Here is a 23175-nt window from a genome sequence, read left to right as displayed (position 1 = left end):
AGAGATCGGATGAAAGCGCAGGGAAATTCTGGCTGGGTGTCTGAACAGAGCAGCTAAGGAGAAGGGGACCTCTTCAAGACAAAATCCCCAGCGCCAGAGTCATTTCAAACCAGCCCGAGCACTGGGCGACAGGTGGGAAGGAGGACCGCAGCACCACTGGCCGTGGGCAGGGCTGCGCGTGGGCTCCCAGGAGTTTCCCAGCTTTGGTTGCTTCTCTCTGCAGTCTCAGAATAAGTGTCCTGAAAATGAAACTGGAGGCCCTGGGAATCCCGCTCTGCCCCGCGGTGAGCTGGTTTGGCCTCTGCATTTCATTCAGCTCATAAAAGAAAGAGAAAATGTTGGTTTAGAGGTTTGGTTTCCTTTTTTTTCTTTTTTTTTTACAACTTTAAATACAGTACTGAGTATAAATTAATCTTACATTTAAAAAAAAAACCAAAAACAAAAAATTAAAATAAAATAAAACCTCACCATCTTTACAAACCAAAGGAAACAGATTTTGGAACAGGAGAACAAAAAGCCTTAAGACTCGAGAGCTTGGGGATGGAGGGAGGGAGCAACATGCCACCTTGGCAGTGGTACGAGAAGTGCTCTGGGCTTGCAGGAGGCAAGGGCTGCATCCCTCCACCACTTGTAACAGCTCCCAGGTTGCAGCTTTGCCTCCTTCCCCCGGCTCCCTCCGGGGCTTTGCCCCGCAATAGGGGTGCGTGTGTGTGCGAGGGGAGAAGTGGCTGGAGGCAGGAGGGGACTGCCGCGCTAGCTCTGGGCAGGCATTTTCTTCATGTGTAACTCTGCAGCGCCCAGCACGTCACAATCGAAGGCCAGGACTCTGAGGTGACAATGGAAATCCCCATCATATGTAACATTTCTGCTAATGGTGACTGAGTATTGGGTGTGCAGAAGTAGCCCTTGCCCACAGAGGAGTCCTCCCTCCTCCAGAGCAGGCAGTGGCCCAGGAGGGACTCTACAACTGACCCTCCAGTTGTTCTCCGAGTCCTCCTCGCTTAGAAGAGCTCATTTCTGTCTCAGACGGCTGCTGCCAACTGCAAAGACCATCCTCTTTTCTTTCTCTATACCCACACAGAGCTGCCCACATCTTGGACCAACTTCCAAGCTAGGTGGGCTGGGAACATCTAACGGGCACAAATCCAGAAGGAATTTGAGAGGGAAAATGTGAGGAAAATGATGGGAGATGCAGAGACGTTGGCACGGAGAGAGCAGTGGAGGCATGGTGTGCTGGACACCTGTGAAGGGGTTAAAAACCTCGGGGGAATGACATGATTCTGCTTTCAGGACCACAGAGCAGGCAAGGACAGCTCACTGAGATTAAGTCATGCTTCTAAGTTTGGCTGTTGTTGGTCTTGTTGTGGTGCCACTTCGCCTCCTGCAAGGAAGTTGTGCTGGGGGGGTTGGTGGAGGGTGAGAGAAAAGGGCAACAAGACAGAGAGAGATCAGATGATGTCTCTGCCTGTTCCGTCCCGGACCTCGCAGGCACATTGCAGTAACAGTGTGCTTTTCTGCCAGCCCAACGAAGCCGATGCATGCACGTGCCTCTGAGCTTCCTGCCACCGGGGAACGAAATCCATTTAAGAACATATATATATATATTTATATATGTATGTATAAATACACATACACACACACACGCACACGTATATATATATACACACATATACACGCGCACACATACAGAGTGAATTTAAAAAATAATCTGAGTCTGAGCCTGGAAAGTTGAATTCTCCACCAGCATGTGCAAAGATGGCTCCTCTTGGCAGGGGCCAGGGGCGTGGAGACGGTTCTGCCGCTGTCTGCTCCTTCCCCACAATCAAAACACCTTCCAGTCAGCACCAGGAGCAGGAGGGGAAAGGGTGGGGGGGAATGCATTTGGCTTCTTTGTTTTGGTTGGTTTTTTTTTTGTTCTGTTCCCCGAGATGTTGTATATCTTAGTGGTTTTGGTTTTTCTTTTTTAAAATAAAATATACACACGCACATTAAAAATATCTATCTGTCCAGGTAGGGCGATAAAAGTCCTTAGTGCATTCTCCATCATCGGTCGCTGCTCGCAATCTGAGATACGCCTGTTTTCAAAATGTAGGTCCAGTGCCAGTGTTGATCTCAGCCAGACCCCCAGCCTTACGTGAGGGGAAGGGAGAATATTCCCATTCTGCCCTCTGTCCATTTGTTTTTCTCCTCCTCTGGGAAGAAATTGGACCCACTTTCCTTTTCACATTTTCCACTCTGTCCTCTGAAGCAGGGAAGGCATCGTCCTGTCCTCATCGCATGTTGTGGCTGTTGGGGTTCCTGGTTTTATTTGCACTTTGTTCTTTTCTCATATATATATACATATAGGCCATGTTTGTCCTTTTTTGTGTGTGTAAAACTTTAAAATTATGCTAATAAATGAAAGAAGGGAGAGGCTTTGGTGGGAGAAGGTCCACTGATGGAAAGGGAAGCACCAATTGCCGTCTGAGTCAAGACGTCGAGGCAGATGGAGAAAGAGGAAAAGTTATCACTCCAAGGACCCCATGGGGGCAATACAGCAAATATATTAAATAAACCTGGAAGTGAAACAAAAACAGACACGGCATTAGAATATGTAACCCTCTGCCCCTGCAACTCCCCTCCTCTCCCGTTTTCTCCTCTGGAAATGTTTGTGTCAAAGTGCCAGATTAGAAGCCCAGGAGGGCTTTTGACCTTCTCTATTTTTTCCCCTGGACAGCTTGAGCCAGAGCTGAGATTTGCATGGGTTTGCATCATTTCTACCCTGGGAACCTTGGGCTGGCCAGGAGGATCTTGGGATAATCAGAGCCCTCGTAGTGCTAAGCGTGGGAATACCAATCCCAAGACACCGCCTGGCGCCCCTCGTCCCCATCTCCTGAAACGCCACGCAATGGAAGCCCGTCGTCCCCCTCTCCCGAGGCAAGGGGAAGTGAATGTGAAGTGAGCGGCCCAGGCTTGTTCAAGGGGCTGCTGCAGAGCTGGAACTGCTGAGTCACGGGCCAGGGCTTTCCCTGTTAGGCTGTGCTGCCTCTCTCTAAATTCAGCCCCCCCAGGTCTGTGCCCTGGCTACTCTTTCTTTTCTGCACCTTTCCCTCTCTCACAAGGAACCAGGGCTTATCTCCTTTCCCCTGTAACAGTGAAATTCTTCTGATGACGAGGGAATTACTCCTGTTTACACAAGCCAGGGAGAGAAGAATCAGACCCTGGGCTGACAAAGTCCAGATCTCTTGCCAGAGATTCCAGTTGTCCTTTCCCCTGGTATGACCTTTCTTATGCACACAAGCTTCCCACTAGGAGAGAAATGAACCAAAAGTGTTGCTGCTTTTTAGTCTTTCTGCCAACTCAACTAATGAAATAAAAGGAAAAGGGATCCCCAGAGCAACATCAATTCTCTGCTTTCAACGGAGAATCAATAAAGAAAGGAGAACAGGAGTTGCTCCACAGAAGAGATGAATTACATGGACCTCGAGGGGATTTAGGTGTAGAGAGAAGTCAGGCTCACTCTCTGTAAGGGAGGCAGAGAAAGGGGAGGGCAGGGCCTGAGAGCAAGCATGGTTGCAGCATGATCCTTCCACCTCTGCGAAGAGCCATAAAGCCATAAATAGGATGCACGCATTGGGTCCCAGCTTAGTCCTTCCCCCTCCTTCAACCCTGGTTTTATCACACCCAGGCCCTGCAGTAGCCCCACACTGAATGAGCAGCTGGTGCTGTGGGAAGCATCTGAGGTGCTCGGGCAGAACCGTGTCCTGGGAGAGCATTTCTCCCGACTGGAAAAGCAGCTTGCTGTTACCTGCCTTGTGCTCTCTCTCCCCTGCCAGCACTTCTATGCTATGAGGATTTCTTTCAGCACTTTCTTATCGTTGACGTGCTTGTACTTCTTATGTTTCCTCTTCTGCACTGGTGGCCGGCGTACTCGCTGCCTCTGTGAGACAGCGGCTGTGGTGAACGACGGTGACAAGCCTGCCAAAACAGAGGGGAGAGTGTCTGTACAACGAGGGGCAGCTGGGTCATGTTGAAATATCTTTCCACACACACTGTCAACAAAGAGCTCTGCAACAGGAGGGCCACAAGGCCTCCTTCTGCTGTTCTTCTGTCCCTCATCATCTGTTCTCCACAGTCTCTGCTCTCTCCCTTTTCCCACGATGCCCTTCCCTTCACCTCTCACCTTCCCCTCCTTCATTTCCCTCGGTTCCAGCCCCTTGCCGGCAGGCAGACATCCTGGGAAAGGTCCCTCGGCTGGTATAAACCAGCAAAGGCCCATGGGATTCACTGGAGCTAAGCAGATTGAAACCAGTGGAGGGCTCTTTCCTCTCTTCCCAGTTTCTCTTCTCACGCCTCCCTCCACTCTACTAATGCCAAGGTCCTTACGTCTCTGTTCACGTGGCCCTGGCCGGCTGTTCCTGGGGGGCTGACGGGACACCGCTTCACACCGACACTGCACATGGTCCTCCAAAGGCACAACGACTTTTTTGAATTTTGGCTTCCTCTGGACAAATTCAATCTTGTTCACCTATTTGGAAGAGGGAGGCAAGCAAAAGATGAATACAGCTGTGGCTCCCACTCTGTAAAAATAATCAGTGTCAGTATGCTTCAGTACTGGCTTTCTTCCTAAAGGGTCAGAAGGCAGTTTATAGAGCACGGTTCAAATTCAGGGGTGGTGCATATGGGAGCTAATTCTGCACACACCAGCAGAGCAGACCTAGACCAGGCAAGTTTGGATGTTACTGGTTGTTTCCCCCGTTCCTAGCTATTGCCGCTGCCTAAGCAGGATGACGGGTGATCACAGACAGAAACATGGGACGTGCAGAACACGCTAGCCTGTTTCTGACAGCTGTGATGGTGGAGACCTGGGGGCAACCAGAACTAATTCCCACAGGATCCTACAGGAAGGGCAAAAGGAGAAAAACTCAGGCCCAATGCAAGCAAACACAGCTTCACCAGCTCTGCTGAGGCCTGCCTGAATTTGTCTCAAGCTCTTTAATAACTCGCAGGGCTGAAGCCCTCAGCTCTGTGTTTCACGGGAAAGGCGGTACTCTGGAAATTCCCTCGGACTCTCCACCAGTGCTGACTCAGAGGGAAGACTCACTGTTCCACATCCCACCACAGGGCACGAGCTTTCTAGGGTGTCCTCCCACTCCAGGAGCAGCCGGGCCTGACCCCACTCAGCTTATCTAACACGACCGCGGTCCCTGAAGTGCTCCACAAGCTATAAATACTTGCTCTGCCGTGCGTCTGGGATTGAATTCCTCTAAACCCACTGCCCCCAGCAGCATCCCTCAGCCAGTGCTGAAGCAGCCAGGCTGTTTATCTTTCCTTGAAAGCCCACTCCACATGCTTCAGACCACACGCTGCTCGCTAGACAAACACTTCCAGCCAAACAATAGAGAGACCTCTGTCCTCAAAGAAACCATTTCCAGGTCACTTTTTCAGGCTGGCTTTTGACCTCTCACTTGTTTTTTCCACAAAAACAACTCCTGCTCCCCCCCATTTTTCCCTCATTCAGCCTGGCTTTTCTGAGAAAGGAATTTCCTGATGAAAAGGGCTGCGTGAATACAACCTCTCCCAGCCAACCTCTGCCGCCTGCCTGGGGGAGTCTCTTACAGCTCAGGCAGAGGATTAGTACGGGATGAGTATTATTTTTAAACAAGCTGTCTGGGAGGAAGCTGTGAGGAGATTGCTGGTAGCTGTGAGGAGGGCAGGATCAGAGCAGGAGGTTAGCTATCAGGTGTCTGCTTGCTGCTGGAGCGGGTCAGGAGGTAACCGTGGGGCTGAGAAAGAGGAGAAGCTGCTCCAGCGTGTGTCTTGGGAAGAAGCTGCAGCAGCAGCAGGGGGACGGAGACTGACACTGCAAGCCCTCCTCTTTTTGCATCAAAACCAGTTCCCACGATGAAAGCGTCCTGTTTCTTCTCTAACACAGCAGACAAGGCCGCCTCGAGCCACAGAAATAGCCACGGCATGGAGCTGCAGCTGGGGATGGTGCCCTGTAGGTCTGCTACGGTGACAGTCCCCAGCTGCTGGACAGCACCAGCCCTCTCAGCAGCTGGCATGGACTTCACCCCGCGCCAGAGGCTGCAGCACTGTGTGGCTAATGCAGAAGACATGACTGCAGAGGGGGTGCGAGGGAACAGACAGCTGTGTGAGCCTTGCACCTGAGACCCGCTGTGGTTTTGGTTTTGGGGGGTAGGGATGGAGTTAGGCTGCGGGAGGAGGGAGCAGCGGGAGGCGTCTCCCTTACCTGGACGTGCCGGACGCGAATCTGCATGGGGCGACACTGCACATTGCGGTTGTTGCAACACCCGGAGCAGCGCTGCACCTCCACACAGGGCGGCCACACCACAAAGTTGGCATTGGTGCTGTCCACCATGTTGCGGGCGATTTCAAAGACCACCGCCCGCGTCTTGCACTCTGCAAGGACAGCTGGCTCTGCTGCTGCCAGAGCATCTACGGAGGGCCAAGAGAAGAAGGGGGGAATGAAACGGGCTTTGCAGCTGTTACCAACCTGCTGCAACCACCTCTACTGGAAGAGGAAGACCCCACGCGGCTCTCACACACACACATACATGTTCTTTCTCCTTCTCCCACCCCTCCAGCTCCCTCCCTGGACAGAGCCGTGCCCTGTGGAGGAGGCCCCACTCAAATGATGCTTCTCACTGCAGCGGCAGTCCTAGGCAGGACATGACACTTCTTTAGAGCAAATCAGCACCAGTGGGATTTAAAGCAGAGCAGCTTGCAGAGCTCCAGACTCCCTCTCCTGCCTTCTTGGGGCGTAACACCCAGCTCCTACGTGAGGCCCAGACCCTCCTTCTCATCTGTCCACACATCCATACGCACTATAACCTCTACCCCACACATGTATCTCAGACATGCATCTGCACCCAGCCAGAGTGCTCTAACAATCACAAGGTGCAACACCCCCAACTCACCTAGGCTTCGTCGGTCTCGAGACAGGGCCACGGGGTTTTGACCAGTCTGAGTTGCATTCAGGTCCAGGCTCGAGCTATCCTCCTCTGCAAAGGGAAAGACATGACCTAATAGCACCGGGTAGAGGCAGGAGAAGACGGCAGGCGCTTGTGCTCTGCTCACCAGGCAAAGCGCAGAGACGTGGGATAAGCCACGGCCCTAGTACATCACGCTAGGTGTAAATCCACCAGCAAGGTCACAGCTGTGCTGGGGCATGGAGACTCTAGGTTTGCTCTTTGCTCAGGCTAGGCAGTTCAAAGCAAGAAGCCTATCATGAAAGAGAGGTCCCAGCCAGGTCTGGGAAAGGAAAACTCCAGCTCAAGAATGACAAGGCCTACGGCAGGGCTTTCTGGTGTCAGAGAGGAGTAGGAGAGGGATCCAGATCAGCTGGCTGAGACCAGGATACAGCAAGGAGGATCAAAGACCAGATAGGACCAGCAGAAACTTTGGTATATAACGCTGAGGTGCCTTGCTGGGATGGCTTGGGACTGGGAGAGACGGGGTGTGAGGGGGCAGGTGAAGGGGATGATGGGTGGGAGGTGGCGTGCTTGCTTTCTCTCTCCCAACCCACCACAGCTGCTCTAGGTTAGAGTCAGTTTTATGACAGAAGAACAGAAAAATAAAGTTAAAGTTACTTTTCTCCTATACTACTCTAACGTAAGCTGCAGGATCTGGAGGTAGTTCAGTCAGCGATGGGAGAGGAAGGCAGATAGCATTCAGGCCAGCCCTGAGCAGTTCCCTCCCACCCCACTGCTTTTTCCCATAGGAAGCGCTGAATAGAGAAATGCCCATAATCCCCATGGAGCACTCCAACACGCAGCCCCTCCTGAGCTCTGGACAATGGCTGCGCTCAGAGACAGCTCCCACCCAGCCACAGCTCTTTCCTTCTCTGACCTGCTTTAGCAGCTGAAGGAAGCTGAATGGACGTCAGCATCAAGGGAGCAATTTTCTTAAAGGGAATTTGGGGCCAGTGGAAGATCTCTGTTTATCAGATGTGTGGTGGAGCAGACTTCCCATACCTATCATGTCCCATCCTTCTTCCTCAGTCCTGCCCTAGTGCAGCCCTCTTATAAGGGGGAGCAGGGACTTTGCTCTGTGCTCAGCTCTGAAGCACTTGCTGAAGGATTTGGGATGGGTGCACAGAGGCTGTATTCACAAGGCAGGAATCATGTCCCTAAGCAGTCAATATCTATGTGTGAGGCGGACAGACAGACACCCTGTAAAGCCGCTGGAGAGGCGTGATCAATTCTAGGACACCATTCATCTCCGCCTGAGGCAGACACGCAAAATGAGAACTGGTGGGTCACGCTCTGAAAGGGCATGTAGCTCTCCAGGGGGCTACAGAGGGTGTCTAGATGACTGGCTTAGAGATGGTCATGCCAGTGTTGCGGGCAGCCACAGTTAAGGTCTACAGTAGTGTCTAAGGTCAGGAGAGCAGTATCTCAGCTCACCTGCCTCCTGGAGCTGCCTAATCCTGGCTCCCTGGGCAGTCAGTGAAGGGCAGCAGCTGTGACATATACATGCGGCATGGACAGCACAGGGAACACCCCCAGCTGCTTTTGGATTATTTTTCTAATACACTTATTTGCTAGTACACTAATTCCACACAGGGCAAGCAAATGGTGATGCCCCTCAGTCACCACCTGGGAAGATGAGAGCCACAGGGTGCAACAAACAGACAGCTTCACAGCACCATTTTCTGCTTCCCTGACCAGCCTTTCCCACCTGGGACCTGAAGTGAAACCAGCGACTCAAAGCTCTACAGCCTTCTCCCATACCCCTGGGCTTTTCAAGCCAACAAGAGAAGCCCATTTTATTTCTTAATCGTGAGGGCGGTTAGTAACTGCGATAGAGATGTATCTGTTCCTTAGACACCAGGACATGACAGACTGCACGCATCTTCTCAGCTGCTCCTTCCCCACCCCTCCATCCTGCGCCGCCTGGCATTTTATCAAATGAGGGTGGGGGCTGCCTTTTGCGCAGAGGTTGAGTTGATGAGAGGAGAGAGAGGGGGAAAAAAATAGCAACAACTGTTGACTCGAAACAAATCTCCTATTGAAAACCGTGTCCCTCCCTCCCCCAGGTTGTCCTTCTACACCCCGGGTCAGCGCTGAAGACGGTTGGGGCGGGGGGACCAGCCTGGGACAATCCAGCACAGCTAATTTTGGAAGTTGCCCCATTGTGTGGCTCGTGGACGAGGAGGAGGGAACTGGTGAGGGCAGGGAGCGGCTGTGGCGGTGGTGGGGAGCCTCGTCGCCTCTTTCTAAGGCAAACAATAGCTGAACGCAGCTGGTGCCCTCCCCCTCGCTTTCCTCCCCCTGCCCCTCCAGGGCCGTTTTGAAAGGCAGCGGGAATGCTTTTGAGACTGCGCCAGTGGTTGGACTGGCATAGGAAACAAAAGCAGGAAATTCTGTTCCCCCGTAGATAGTGTCTCGGCAAGGATTACAAAGCTCCAAACAGACAAAACACGAGAGAGAAGGCGAGCTGGGGGGGCCGGGGGACGACGGGCGGGAGCAGGGTTAGAATAGAAAGGAATTTGCTCTGAAGAGACCGTTTATAAATAAATTCCTGGGCCAGCCCAGCCGCCGTGGCGCGTGCTCCAATTCCCACACGTGCCGACCCCTCCACGCTTCGCCACTCCTGCCGCTCGCTGCGCTCAGCCCTGGCCAAGTGACCCCGAGGCACCGCAGCCCCCGGAGCTCTTATCTACGGGCAGGAGGTGAAGCCATGCTACCCTGAGTTAGCCCCTGTCCCATATCTCACCCACGGACACGTGCTCTGCTGCTCCCGTCTTAAGAGCCTCTGAGAGCCCGTGGCCTTTTGCGGTTGCTAAACCTGAGAACCTACTCAGTCCTTTCCTCCTCTGTCACCCTATTTCCACCTTCCATTTGTCCACCTCCTAAACTGATCCTTGGCCAATTCAAGCCTTGCTGCCTCTGCATCTCCCAGGGTGAAAAGCGCTGACCTCAGTTCCTTGCACTCATCTTGCCCATCTCCTATCATTTTTGGAAGCCAGTGTCCCTTGATAGACCAGGCAGTTAGGAGGAGATCTAAAAGGCATCTAGTTGCCTAACTCCCACAGGTTCAGGGGGGCTAGGTGTGTAAATAGCCAGGCCTTGGCTCCTGAATGGTTCCTATATTTATAGGGAGGTCTGTTGATAGTGTGCCTGCTGGAAAACAGAATATCCCCTCCCTCCCCCACAAAGAGTTAAGAAAAAATAGAGGAGTGTTTGGTGAAGAGGAGATTTACCTACGGAGTCTATCCGCAGCGCACGCTGGAGGTCGCTGATGGAGCGCACTGAGCTGCCACCCAAAATCTCATAAATGTCTTCGGGTATGGGGTCCCCCTGCCAGATGACAAAAAGAAAAGGGGAGAAACAAGTATTAGAGAGGTGATCTGCAAATACTGACTGCGTCACAGAGCGGGAGTGGGGGGAATCGAAGGAGCATGGAGGAGGCACGACAGAACCAGCGAAACGCAAAGACATGCCCTCATGAAGGCACGAGCCTGAAACCTGAGCAAAAGCGAGAGAGCCCCTCTCGCTGCCTCTCACAAAGCAGTCAGGAGACTAAAAAGCCAAAAAATGCCCAGGCTGCGCAGCAGAGCCCCGACAACGATGCAAGCAGCCAGCAAGGCTTCCTTCTCCGGTGCTGTATGACTTTTCCAGGTGGCCTCTGATTCCTGCTGCCTGCAGTAAAGGCATTTTAACAGACTTCCCTTACGCTATCAGATAAAGCCTTCCCAATATTTCCCTCTGTTATGAAACTCCCTCACGGGCTTTGTCAGATATTGTGTGTATGTGCGTGTGCGTGCGCGTGTGTTTTCAAACCACAGAGGCCCAATAATATACATCATTTGCATACTCTTTAAAAAAAAAAAAGGTGGGGGTTGGAGAGGAAGATTAACCTTCGCAGCTGAGGCTGCTCCGGCATGAGCCCGTGGTGAAACCACAAATACTGCAGGGAGGACATGAAAGGCTGTTCGAGGCGGTGGGCTGAGGAGCTGATTTGGATGAAGAAACACATGGGAGTTTGGATGTCATTGCATGCCAGTGCCAAAAAAACTTAAGTAAGCAGGTTTATAGACATCAGACGATGGGCCAAATTCAGGGTTTGTGCAGGCAGGTGCAACGCCATCAATCTCTTGGGAATTTTACTCTGGCAGCAGGCTTGAATGGGCCCCAGTGACAGCACTTAACAAGACTACAAAGGAGTGGTGTGGGAAAGCAAGCACTGATTAAAACATACTTCCGAAAGACTAGAAAAAGAGACGAAGGAAAGTACTGGCCAAAGTGTTTGCTTAGCTCCTAGCTCTCTTCATTCAGGGCTACTCATGCAGAAAAGCTGCTCTTTCAGCCGGGTGCTGGATGCCATCTGAGCCGCAGCCCTACACATGCCCCTGTAACTGAGAGGAGAACTTGGCTCGTGTGCTTGTGAAACGCGGGGATTTTTGTGTGGGTTTTTATGGGCAGTTGGTGGCATGTGTGTGGTCCTTCTAGCGTATAGCTATTCCCTCCCTGCCTGCGTTCAGTGCAGAACATTTCCCTTCCACTTGGAGTCGAGGAAAACCGCCAGGCAGGTGGTTAAACGTTGGCTTTTAAACCCTGAGGGCTTTAGCCCAAACCTGCAGCCACTTTTGCATGGCTGCTTGAGCCTGGCACCCTCCCACACATGCCTGTCCCTTGGCCACCAGCCCTTTGCCTCTACTAACAGGGCAATAGGAGTCCTCCCTCCTCAGCCCTGCTAGCCCACCCTCTAATACTATAACTTAAACTAGGACGCGGTGGTTTGAAGGCTGCTGCAGCCCAAGTCACAGGGCAGAAACCTCCTGGGATAGCTGCAGAGCAGACAACACTAGCGTCTTAAACCTCTGCAGCCAGATCCACCAGAGCTTGAGTCAGATCGAGCCTCTCTGCCCCGCTCCGTCCCTGTCATTGTCACATCTCACCATAGATCTGGCTGTCTGCCTGCAGCGAAAAGCAGATTTTACATCCCCAGGCATTACTTCCTCAGTCTCCAAGGGAGAGGGAAGCAGCATCAGTGATGAATGCACAGCGAGAGAGAGACTTGTATAATTCAGGGATCACTGAATAGCTGCGAAATGAAGATGCCTTCTGACAACTCCTGCTGCGTGAGGAAGAGTGGGACCAACAGTCCAGTGCCAGAGAGGCTCTGCAGCGCGTCCCTGCCTTGCGCCACACACGTTTACTGGAAAAGGGATCATTTGCAATTCCCAGTACTTGCAGCCAGAGCTCAGCTCTGGGCGGTGAAATTACAGGCTTTTTAATGTTTGCACCTGTCAGCCAAATGCATTTGTGTACAAATGCTGCTGTGCACGGATACCCCTGGTCCTTCCTGACACTTAATACATGTAGGAAATGGAACTTTATTTTAAACTCCGGCACTCGCTGGGGGAGAGTGTGGGCAGGTGTTACGAGACTTGGTGACTTTGGAAGAGAGCTGGGAGGTGTCACCTTGCTAACTGAGCAGGGGGAACAGATATGAATCAGGGATTGCAAATGCAGGCCCTCAGGAGCCGGATTGCTGGGGACTGCCTGTAGAAATAAGCTCCACTCCCTCCTCATAGCAGCAGTTTGAGGTGCCAATTTTTTCTTGCTGCAGATACTATCAGCATAGCTACGGCGTATCACCAGCCCACATGTCTCATAATCCTGTCCTCCTCCCTGGGGTTTGTGAGGCAGCTCTGCCAGTGACAACCGCAAGCCTGTGAAGCTCCTTGCATTCCTCTAGTGCTGCAGAACCGTGCCCAAGAGCAGCTACGCAGACCTGAGCTGTATGGCTTGTCCTTGCTCCCTTTGGGGTCTGTGATTGGCAAAAGCCATGCCTCTGGCCCCCCATCCCAGCCCTATGCCTGGGAGGCTCTGAGATTGGGGCACCGCACACACCCAGGCTTGGGGCACTTGGTGGGGATGGGACACAGGGAAGCAGGGGTCCATCAGCCACCTTCACCTGATCCCATGGGGTCAGAAGGTGGAGGAACATTGCAGGTGGGATCCCCAACAGACCAGCCCAAGCAGCTAGTGCTTTTCCTGCATAGGAGCTCCTCTGGAGTTATTTGTCTAACACAGGTTAACAATCTCCTTTTTTAACTGTGCGGCAGATCAAAGAAGACTTTTGTCTCAATGGACTCCTGGCTGGCTGTCAAGCGCCCCAAGGCCTGGCCTCATATTCCTGCGAGGCCCTGAATTCCTAGAAGAAAGTAAGTTTGTTCTGCCCTCCCTCCCTCTGCCCCCAGTGCCTGGCTCTCCCCCGAACCGCAGGGGCACCCCCCACTCTGCCAGTCCCCTGGCAGGGACGTCCCCTCCCCTTCTCCCGGCTGCTGGCGCTTGTGCGGCAAGAGGCGCAGCACACCCGACACAAGGCAGCAGAGCACCTGGGCAGGGTCCCTGCCTGCCCGGCAGCCGCTCTGCGCCGTGGCTGTGACGCCAGGGCCTCTCGGTGCATCAGCTTTGTCTCCCTCCTCCCCAATGTCAGCAGCGCAGTTTGGCTGCTGCAAACCGATGCATGTGCAGCAATGCCCTGCAAACAGGACATTCCCCCATCCCTGCTTCCCACACACACGCTCTCCCAAAATCAGCCTCCTCCCTAACCTCACCACCCCCTGCCTCTGGAGCTTTCTCCCACCATATGCTTTTGAGCACCAGGGATGCTGAAAGGTCCCCTTGCGATCAGCCGCTGCCGAGGTGGCGAAGGGGATATGCGGGCCTGTGCTCGGGTCCTCCCTCCGGCTATTCACAGGCAAGGGTTGCAGAGTCTTGCCCGAAGGTGTGTCTCTCTTGGTAGCACAGCAGATACAGAGGAGGAGGGAGCAAGGATTGTGCAACTGGCAGGGAAAGCAGACCCTCAGGGCTCAAAAAAACCAGCCAAGGATACTCCCAAGCTGAGGACTCCTCCAGTCCTCTTTTTTGAGGTGGTGTGTCTACGCACCCACGTGTGACTGCACATGGAAGGAGAGAAGGGTAGCAGCAGCACCAGTCCAGGGCAGGGAAGTACCCAGTTATCTACTCCTCTGCCCAGGAAAGGACTTTCCCAAGCACCTCCACACTGACTGCGGCAGGGGATCTTGGCAGCAGGGTCTAGAGTGATCAGCCAGGCAAAAAAACCCAAACAAACAGCATTTTTTGCTTCCCTCTGAAGCTGACGTGAGGACCCCGAGGGGAGACTCCACAACATTCTCTGGCAGAGAGCAAGACCGGCAGCACCTGCCACCCTCTTGCTCCCCTGGCACAGGGCTTCCACCCTTCCAGCACCACTCCTGGCTACAGGCAGACCATGCATGCCTCTCCCCACAGCAGGCACAACCCTCCTCACACGAGCCTCTTCCACATGGGACAGCAGCTTACATTTTCCTCCCTTAAAAGAATCAAACTTAACGTTTGATCTAGCCCACGTTCCTAAAATACAGCCAGACCTACCCACCCTTCTCCCATTTTGAGGGGGACTCCACTGCTCCACCCTGCTCCTCTATGCTCCCCCCACACCTCTCCTGTGAGGGCTGGAGGCATTTCCACCCCCGGGGCTGGTTGCATACCGGCAGCACTGGAAACAGTGCAGGAACCACTGACATTCTCTCCTGCTGCTGCGCATCAGCTGATGGTGAGAGGGAGGCAGAGACGACTAGCCCGGCTCCTTCCATGAGCTCACCCCAGACATGTCATCCATCCCGGCTTCCACTGCTTTGTCCTTGTCACAGCCTCATGCTAGGAAGACTCAGGAAGAGCCCCGGAGCCTTGCACCAGGAAGATGCAATGGGGAGCTGGGCCGAGGTTATAAGCAAGCGCCTGGCCGCACCCCATTCCTTGGGAATTCCAGAAAGCCCTGCCAGTGGGGCTTCACCCCAGCACAACCATGCAGGGCTCAGCCCATCTCTGTAAATGTTGCAAGGCAACTATTACAGCCCGCAGGGCAAATGCAAATCAGTTTAGCATCCTCGCTTCCCAACTGGCAAATACCTTTCCGCTGAGGCTCGTACTCCCTCCTGCTGGAAGAGCTCCAGGGCCCTCCAGCTCCATCTCCGTGGGTGTGATCGAAGAGGGAGAGGGACTCAGGAGGCTCCATCTCCTGGCTCAGGCCTCTGCTGATCAGGGGGAGCTACTGTTCCTTGTGCACTTTCTCCAGCAGGGCTGGGGAGGAGGTGCAAGCCCCTTTCAGAGGATGACTATGGTTCAGCAGCCTGGTAGGAGTCATGTTGTATGCGCCTGGTGCAGAGGTGCAACACGCTGCCCTCATAGTAGATGTGGGGACTGGCTGTAGGCAGAAGCATCTACCCAAGCAGAAACCTTCTAGGTTCTCTGGTCATAAAATGACGAATATCATGATTCCTCCTAAGAAACCTAGAGCTGGAATTCCCAAACTCTAACCCTGCTAGGCTGTCATGTGCAGTCTTTTAACGTGATTACAGTGCAGAGTAACAGCCCCCTGGGATCAGACACTTCCATTTTCACCCTTCCCCAGCGCCAACTATACTGATGTTTCACGTTGCATGGGAGAAAGAGATCTGAGCCACCCACAGAGGAAATACCATCCTCTGCCCAAAACAAACATAACCACTGGGCAGCCCACAGCTCTAACTGCTTCCCTTTGTGGCTTGGGCAAGGGCAAAATGGGCCCATAAGGAGGTGATGCGATGCTTCACACCCAACCCCTTCCCTGCCGCCCACAAGAGGGGCTGCCTGAAAATGAGGAAGGAAAAGAAATTATGCAAAGGGAGGAAAGTTTTCGTGGAAGGATATTTCCTGCCCTTGACAACCCCCAAGCTGCAGATCCAACCCATGGTTTTGCCACCTCGGGTAGAGCTGAAGTGGGAACTGAGCGCTGTGCGTAAATGTTAGGGGCTTTCTGATCCCCTCAATCTGCACGCGATCGGACGATGAAACGCAGCAGCAGAGGTCAAAGGATTTGGGGTCCTGGGGCTCCTCTTTCTCGACCACGGCTCGGGGTGAGGCTTTGATTTCCACGTAGGGAAACCAAAGAGGGTTGGGGTGTACGTTCATCAGCCAAAGCCACCACCTGGCCCCCACCCTGTGCCTGGCTTCCTCCTGAGCAGAGCGTGCAGGAGGGCTGCAGGACAAGATGCTTGTGTGACCATGCCAGCGCAGCAGAGACACTCATCTCCTGCCTCTTCCCATGGCCCCAGCTAGACACACACCTTACTGAATTACTGTGCCGCCCCAGTGTCGGTGTCTCTAGCCACGCTGTCCCCTTCCTCGACCCTTTCAAAGCCCCCCCGCCCTTTCTCCATCAGCCCCTTGGCGATGCCAGGTTGGGTTTCATGCTGTGCGTTATTCTGGAGGTGGCAACCGGGCCTCGGTCGCTGCCTCCTGCACGCCGCTGCGATGCCAAAATAACCGGAGGGGGCGAGAGGCTCGGCGGAGCTGCCGGCTGGCACCGCGCCCCGGGGTGACAGCCGCTGGGCGAAGCTGCCGCGGGGCAGGAGCCTGCGGGCTCCCCGGGGCTCCCCAGCAGCACCCCGGCTCCCGCATTAACCAGGGACCGCTTCAGCCCGGTGTCCCCTTCCCCAGCAGCCTGGCGCTGACTCCAGCCTGGGACATACACGGGGGTGGGTTTCTTTCCAGGCGAAGCCTCCCCGGCGGGGCCCGTCCTGAGGGGAGGCGCCCCCTCCTGAGGGGGGACAGCCCCCGCCGGAGGCGGGAAACCGGTCCCCGCGGTCGCTCCCCCTCAGGGCCGGGGGCGGCCGGCCCTGCCCGCCATTAGCGCGCCCGCGCCCTTGCGGAGCCGTTCCCTCGGACAGGGGCAGGAAAGCCGCCGCCCGCCCCGGGCTCCTCGCCCCCGCCGTGCAGCTCCGCTCCCCCCCCCGGCCACCCCCGGGCTTCACCCCGCCGCACCTGCGGGGCAGGAGGCGCCGCCGCCGCCGGCCTCCCCCCTCCGGGGCTCCCAGCTCGGTAGCACCGCCCGCTGCCGGCGACGGAAACTCACCTCCAGGCGGGCCAGGGGCAGGGAGAGGATGAACGCGAAGACCACGCCGAAATTCATCCCGACTTCAGGCCCCGCCGGCTGCGGGCACATGGACGGCGAGCCCCGGGAGGGAAGCGCTTCCCGCAGACAGCCCCGCGGCCGCCCGGCCTCAGGCATGGAGGGCGCCGCGCGTTCCCATTTCCCCTCCGAGCCGGGCTGCTGGTGGAGGAGTTGCAGGAGCCCGTGGAAGAGGAGGTGGTGGTGGTGGTGGAGAGGGGAGACAGCAGTAATTCTCGGAGACTCGCCTGCCTCTGTGCTATCTCATAAGCCCAGTGGAAAAAAAATGCAGTCCCTCGAAATTATACGCATCCAGAGTCTGCGTCCCCCTCGCCGCAAGGGATGCTTCAGTGTCGCCTTTTGCTAGGTGGTCCACATGCTATTTTTCCTCTTGATTTTCTTCCTTTTTAAAATATATATGTGAAAGAGGTTACATACGGGTAGCAACGACTCAATGTTCTTAGAAAAAGATGCACAAAATTATAGTAATAGAAAAAAACTTTTCCGAAGTTTGGTGTGAAATCCAAAAATAAGATCTTCCTTAAGGTGTCATTTTCTTAAAATGCTCCTTTTCTTCCTTACGCCCTCTTGCTTTTTAGCAAAAAGTTGCTACTGCACATTGAATTTCTTCCCCTTACGTTAGATTCTGGCTTGGGTGCCTTCTTGTTCGAAGTGTTGGCGGTTTGCTTGGACGTGAGGTTTGCTTTGGGTTTGGAGACAGGTGAGAGCAAATGTTTTCGCTCTGGGTTGCGTGTGTGTGCGTGCGTGCGTGCGCTGAGCCTCGACAAGCCTCAGAGCGGAGCCGCTACTGCCTACCGCGCTCTGTCGCAACAAGAAACAACAACAACAACAAAAAAAAGCAGAAAAGGTAAAATTGAAGGGGAGGCGAGCGAGCCGATGGGTCTTTAGTCTGCGAGCTGCCTGAGAGACTAAACTGGCACTCGGGGCTGCTCCTTTTATAAAGGAGAGGAGATGGGTGGAGCATAACTTGCCATCCTCCTCTTGGCTGGGTATCAAGGTGAAAAATAGTGAGGGAGTAGCAGTCCATTGCTGACAAAATAAAAAGTGTGTTAATTTAAATGATAAATTAATTAAAAATGACTAATGCTGTAATAACCCGAATAATGTGGCTTTAATATCGCGTGAGGGAATGGGGACAGAAATTCCTTCCTCCTCGGCAAGAGATAAGAGAGGAGTTCCCGGCATGGTAGTTTGTTATTTTTTTGGCCCCGGGTTCTCGCTGTTGCAGTGTGGAGCCCATTTCTCTAAGCTCCACTCGCCTTCTTCCCTGCCCTGCTACACCACTAGCTCCGGGGAGAGAGACGGCTTTAATATCTTACATCTCTTTGTGCACAGGAAAAAAAAAAGCCAGAGAAATTTAAACGTTGCTACAAGACAATCTGGTGTTGCTCGTGGCACTGGGAGGTATTTTACTGCATGATTATCTCCACGATGTAATAAACATCTGAAGGGAAATTAAGCAAGCAGATATTTGCTGGGGGGGGAGAGGGATGGGGAGGGGAAGGCTGCTAACAGGTGAGTTCAAGAAAGAGTCATATCCTATTGAAAAAACACCCGTACGCACGCCCTCTCATGTACGTACGAGCGATCTCCCGGTGCGGAGTTGCACACTCGCAAAGCACACTCCAGGCACGACCAGGAGGGGTTTCTGCACCATCTTTGTGCAGGCTCGTATCCATCGACACATTCCTGCACCGTCATGCACCGCAGGCACTCAGCAGGCGTTCGCTCTGAATCCCAAGCATCTTCCCTGCTTTTCCTATGCTACGCACACACTTCTATTCGAGCTGCTCGCATGCACAGCTACGTGCAATTTTTGTCTCATTCACACATCCCTGGGCATCCATGTGTTCTCCTTCACTCTCCCCCTCTCTCTTCCTTTCTCACATACATACACCCACCAGCATACCAGTGGCCTCATCTCACAGCATCACACATGCTCCCTTAGACTGTCTAGGTGCCTGCAAGTCTCATGCAGCCAACCCTCTCTAAAACACACGGTCTCGCACCAGCACTCACGTATGCACCATCCAAAGTGTCCGGGTACGAGGACCGGCTACCAGAACTGAGCAGCAGGCAGCCCACCAAATGCTCTTCTGTTGTAGGCATCTGACAACACCTCCCAGCTTGGCTAGCTACACCCCTGAACCTGACTTTGGTCTCACGGATGTGGATGTTGGTCAGGAAGCACAGGGACACAAGGAGGACTGGGGGTCCTCCGTAGCTGTCTTAAAATAGCATAGCTCCTCTGCTTCTCCCATCGCAGAGACAGGTAACTCAAACACAAAATGAAAGGTCCTGTGGTAGGGCAGCATGTCAAGATGCTCTTGGGTTGCAAGGGATCGCCGCACTTCACCCTGACCCAGAAGAAGAGGGGGCAGATTTCCCCACAGGTGGGGAGTTTGTCAGAGCCATGCCAGCTCCAAAGCCTGGGCCATCTGAGGTGCACGAGTGCAGAGATAAGGAGTGTCCTGGGAGTCCCTCAAACCGAGTCTGAAGTGGCTCAGTCCCAATTTTGGAGCTCAAGTGGGAGGAAGTGGAAATGCAATGCATACCTTTGCTCGTTTCCACCACCAGAGACCTTAACAGGACTTTACCTTAGATGCTCCAGCCATGCTAGCCCTGTCCCACCCCAAATTCCTCAGGACGCTCTTAGAATTCTCCTCATTCTCCATCCTGGCCTGCCAGCAGCGTACTGGCTCCGACCCCCAGCAGGGTGGAGCTACTACCCTAACATCTACCTGGGCACTGAAACACCTTCTGAAATCTGTAGGAGGCTCCAAAAAAAGGTATTAAAAGGGCCTGGGTCCATCTCACCTCGCTCCAGATGGCACTGGCCAAAGGAACGCCATAGCCCTGGGCTTCTTGGCAGTCAGCGGGGGGAAAGCTGAGGGTTTGGGATGGCCAAACCAGCTTCTGGACATCCTTCTATCTGTGTAGAGGGAGCTGAGGGCAGCTAGGTCCCAAATGTCTATGACCCCATTATGCGTTTTAAGTTCATAAGGGGTAAATGGAGGCTCAGGTGCCCTTTGAGGATCTCTGCCCTCGAATAACCTGGCGTGGCTCCACCACCTTCGCGCCACCTTGTTGAAGCTGTGTAGGGGGTCCCCCGCGCCGTAGTGGCTGCCTGGCCAGGACAGAACAGCCTGCGTGTGGGAGGGTTGATTAAACTCCTCAGCAGGGAGAGATATCACCGCCAGAGAGGAGAAGGACTCAGCAGTAAGCTAGCAGGGACTGCTGCAAATTTCTTGCTTGGTAGCCACAAGAGCTGCCGCAGGGCCTGGTTTTGGGGGGCTATGTGTGGTGTGGTTTGGTTTTTTTTTTTAAATATCCGGCTACATTACATGTGAGCTGGGATAGAAATAGAGTTATTTATTTTCATGTGGATGATGCCGGGCAGTTTTTAGAAGCTCGACATCAGAAACAAAAAGCTAATCCCTGTTGAACCTCCAGACGGCAAGGAAGAGGATGTTTGGAATTTGACTAATCATCTACCTATGACCCTGCCTGGGAATAGGGCAAAATGATATTCAAGCCGCTCAGGCTTCAGTCGCTTTTCCTTACTCTTTCTGCTTTTAAGACAGGGACAGATTTTTCTCTAGTGAGGTCTTTAGACTCACTAAAGGCTGGTCCAGTCTCATTGGCATTGAGTTCAATAGGGGCGCGTGCACTTAAAACTGCTGTGCCACGAGCCGGGCGGGTGCTCCTTTGATTGTCTTGCTTTTGTGAAATTAGCTTGTCATTTATCCCACGAACCCCTAAATCTAATGCGGATGACTCTGTCTTCCCCTCACCTGGCCTGTGGGGTGGGCGTGGAGGCCTGCAGGGCTATTGGTGTCCCAGATGTCACAGGACAAGAGTTTGGAACCACCATTGCGTATCGGTGTCTCAGAATTCACAGGACAAGAGTTTGAAACCACCATTGCATATGGTGGGAAGATATTTCGAGGTTACATGAAGTGGCTGGACCATAAAAATATCCCATTAGAGCATCACGACTTGACACGGTCCGGTCGCAACTGTGCTAGCTGGCAATGGCCCTGCAGACAAACCGCAACAAAACCAGAGATTTCATAACAGCCTGTAGCAGGGTTTCTTATTAAAACACTTGCACCACCACTACAGCTTTCTAACCTGCGAACAGCTGAACTCATCTCCTCGGTTATTTTCTTATCACTAGGGAGGAGGGCAACACGTGTCCAAGGACAACAGGCAGTTCCTTGCTGCAAGGCTGCTCTCCCCTCATCTCATGTCATTGGAAAAAATTATCTACTAGCCCCCATCCACAGAGGCATGATGTGAGGTGTGATACCTTCTTTTTTTTTTTTTATTTTTTTTTTATTTTTTAAAGGGGGGAGAGAATTGTGAAAGAGCAGGAAGAAAAACAGGGCTTACAATGGAAAGCAAGACGCAGTCTGAACAGCTGAGATGTCTCAGCCTCTCCATGATGAGTCCTATTTTGAAAAACAATCAATGGAAAGAAATTAGGAGGTGTTGACAGCCAACGTGTAGTCAGCCCGCCCACTCAAGGTATCTAACTTAGGTGTTGCTCCTGCTCCGGTCTCTAAGTTCAGGAGAACGATGAGCAATCCCTACGCCTACTCCGCGGGGCTGCCGCAGCCGTCAATGGAGGGGAGCAGCCGTGACACTGAAATGAAGCACCTAGAGTAAATTTTATGCCTAGTTTTACACCAGGAGGCCTGTTCTATGGGCACACTGGTTTTACGGCACATCGTTTTTACACCACATCGCCCGGTTGCATGAGGTTTATCCCGATCCAAGCGATCAGAACAGAGTCATCATACGTAGCTTACGTCACTGTTTACACCATTTGCCCCAGAGGCTGCGGCCACGGGAGCTGCCCCGACTTCCTAATGACTGAGTTAGGTCTAACGGAGGAAGAAAGGAGGAAAGGAGAAGCGAGACCAAAGGAAGGAGACAAAGACAGGCAGGGAGCCTGGTGTTTATATTCGGTGCTGGAGAAAGGCAGAGCCTCGGGGTGCCCAGGGCTTGCATAATTCTCCTTCTTGCCCCTGGCGCTGGCAGGGAAAATGCTTTCCAAGGATGAGTAAAGCCCTCACAGAGCAACTGGCTCCAGGAGAAAGGGAAAGTGTCACCTGGCGAGCAGGCATTCGATGGGACCTGCCAGGCTTCCTCCGGGAACCCCCTCTCTGCCTGTCTCTCCCCTGCAGAGGGATTCCCCCTGCCCCTCACCACCTCCTTCATCTCACCCATTCCTGGCAGAACCCTGGCAGAGAGGAGAGGATGGGGAAGGGGGACGAGCGCACAGACGCACGCAGAGGGCAGAGCACGGCCCCTGACAACGGCAGAGAGCGAGAGGGCTCGGGCCGGCCGCAGCTTGCTGCCCCGCGCTTTGGGGTAAAGGAGAAGGCAAAGGCGTTTCACATCTCTGCAGATGTGCAGCTCAAGCAGGATTCAAAGAGAGAAGACAAAGCTTGGGGGACCGATTTCCCAGCGCTTTCCCGTGTGCATACACGTTCCTACGCCAGGTGGGGAGGAGGGGATGCAGCCTTCCCTGCTCACGCTGCCATATATTTCTTCCCCCCCCCCAACCCCCAAGTTTAGGGTAGAAGGGAACAATTTCCTTACTCTGGCAACCATCCATTATGTCTATGGATCTGCTCCCCACCCCATTCCCCCTCTCTTTCCTGTTTTGATGAAAGGAAAAAATGTTCTGCTTTCCTTCTTTATTTTTCCAGACTGGTGAATAGCACTCGAAAGGAATTTCTCTCCCTCCCCCCTTCCCCTCTCCCAGTATAATAAATATATACCTATGTGTGTGTGTGAATACACCACACATCGCAGGTCATCTGTTGTTTTTCAAGAGGCATATACTATTTTTGTTTCCAAATTGACTAGGTGGGCAGCGGTCCCCCTTTCCACTGACACCACCCCAAACACCGCTTCCCCTGCCCTCGGCCTCTGCCACTCACCGTCTCCTCATCCTTTGCCCCTGGGTCCGCAGCGAGCGGCGGTGGCGGTGGCAGCAGTGAGAAGGAAGCTTGCTGAGCTGGAGTAAAAATAGCCCCAGCAGTTACTCAGCTCAGAACGTAACATGACTCATGATGTGAAATGAAGACGAGGGTCGAAAACCAAAAGCAAGCAGCTCTCCCTCCCCCCGCACCTGCTATTGCTGCTCACATCGCAGAGCAAAACCCACTCTAAATACTGCTTGCCGGGGGT

The 23175-nt window shown here is 53.5% G+C and overlaps 1 protein-coding gene across 2 annotated transcripts; it reads right to left on the bottom strand.

Moving 5' to 3' along the window:
* Positions 1–426: 426 nt before the first annotated feature.
* Positions 427–22973, bottom strand: PDGFB (platelet derived growth factor subunit B). Of its 2 annotated transcripts, XM_075500464.1 has the most exons (8): positions 22926–22973; positions 16915–17353; positions 10208–10304; positions 6921–7004; positions 6233–6438; positions 4366–4507; positions 3788–3957; positions 427–2555 (listed from the first exon to the last, which is right to left on the bottom strand). In XM_075500464.1, exons 2-7 carry the CDS (start codon positions 17068–17070, stop codon positions 3821–3823), a joined length of 822 nt encoding a protein of 273 aa, XP_075356579.1. In that variant the 5' UTR covers positions 17071–17353; positions 22926–22973; the 3' UTR covers positions 427–2555; positions 3788–3820. The 2 variants fall into 2 exon arrangements, with proteins under 2 accessions (XP_075356579.1, XP_075356589.1); XM_075500474.1 differs by lacking the exon at positions 22926–22973 and having other exon boundaries at positions 16915–17768.
* Positions 22974–23175: the final 202 nt, after the last annotated feature.

This window comes from Mycteria americana, chromosome 1 (assembly GCF_035582795.1).
Source record: "Mycteria americana isolate JAX WOST 10 ecotype Jacksonville Zoo and Gardens chromosome 1, USCA_MyAme_1.0, whole genome shotgun sequence".
In the NCBI taxonomy this organism is placed as follows: Eukaryota; Metazoa; Chordata; class Aves; order Ciconiiformes; family Ciconiidae; genus Mycteria; species Mycteria americana.
The sequence above is the reverse complement of the archived record's forward strand: the minus strand, read 5'-3'. Positions and strand labels throughout refer to the sequence as shown.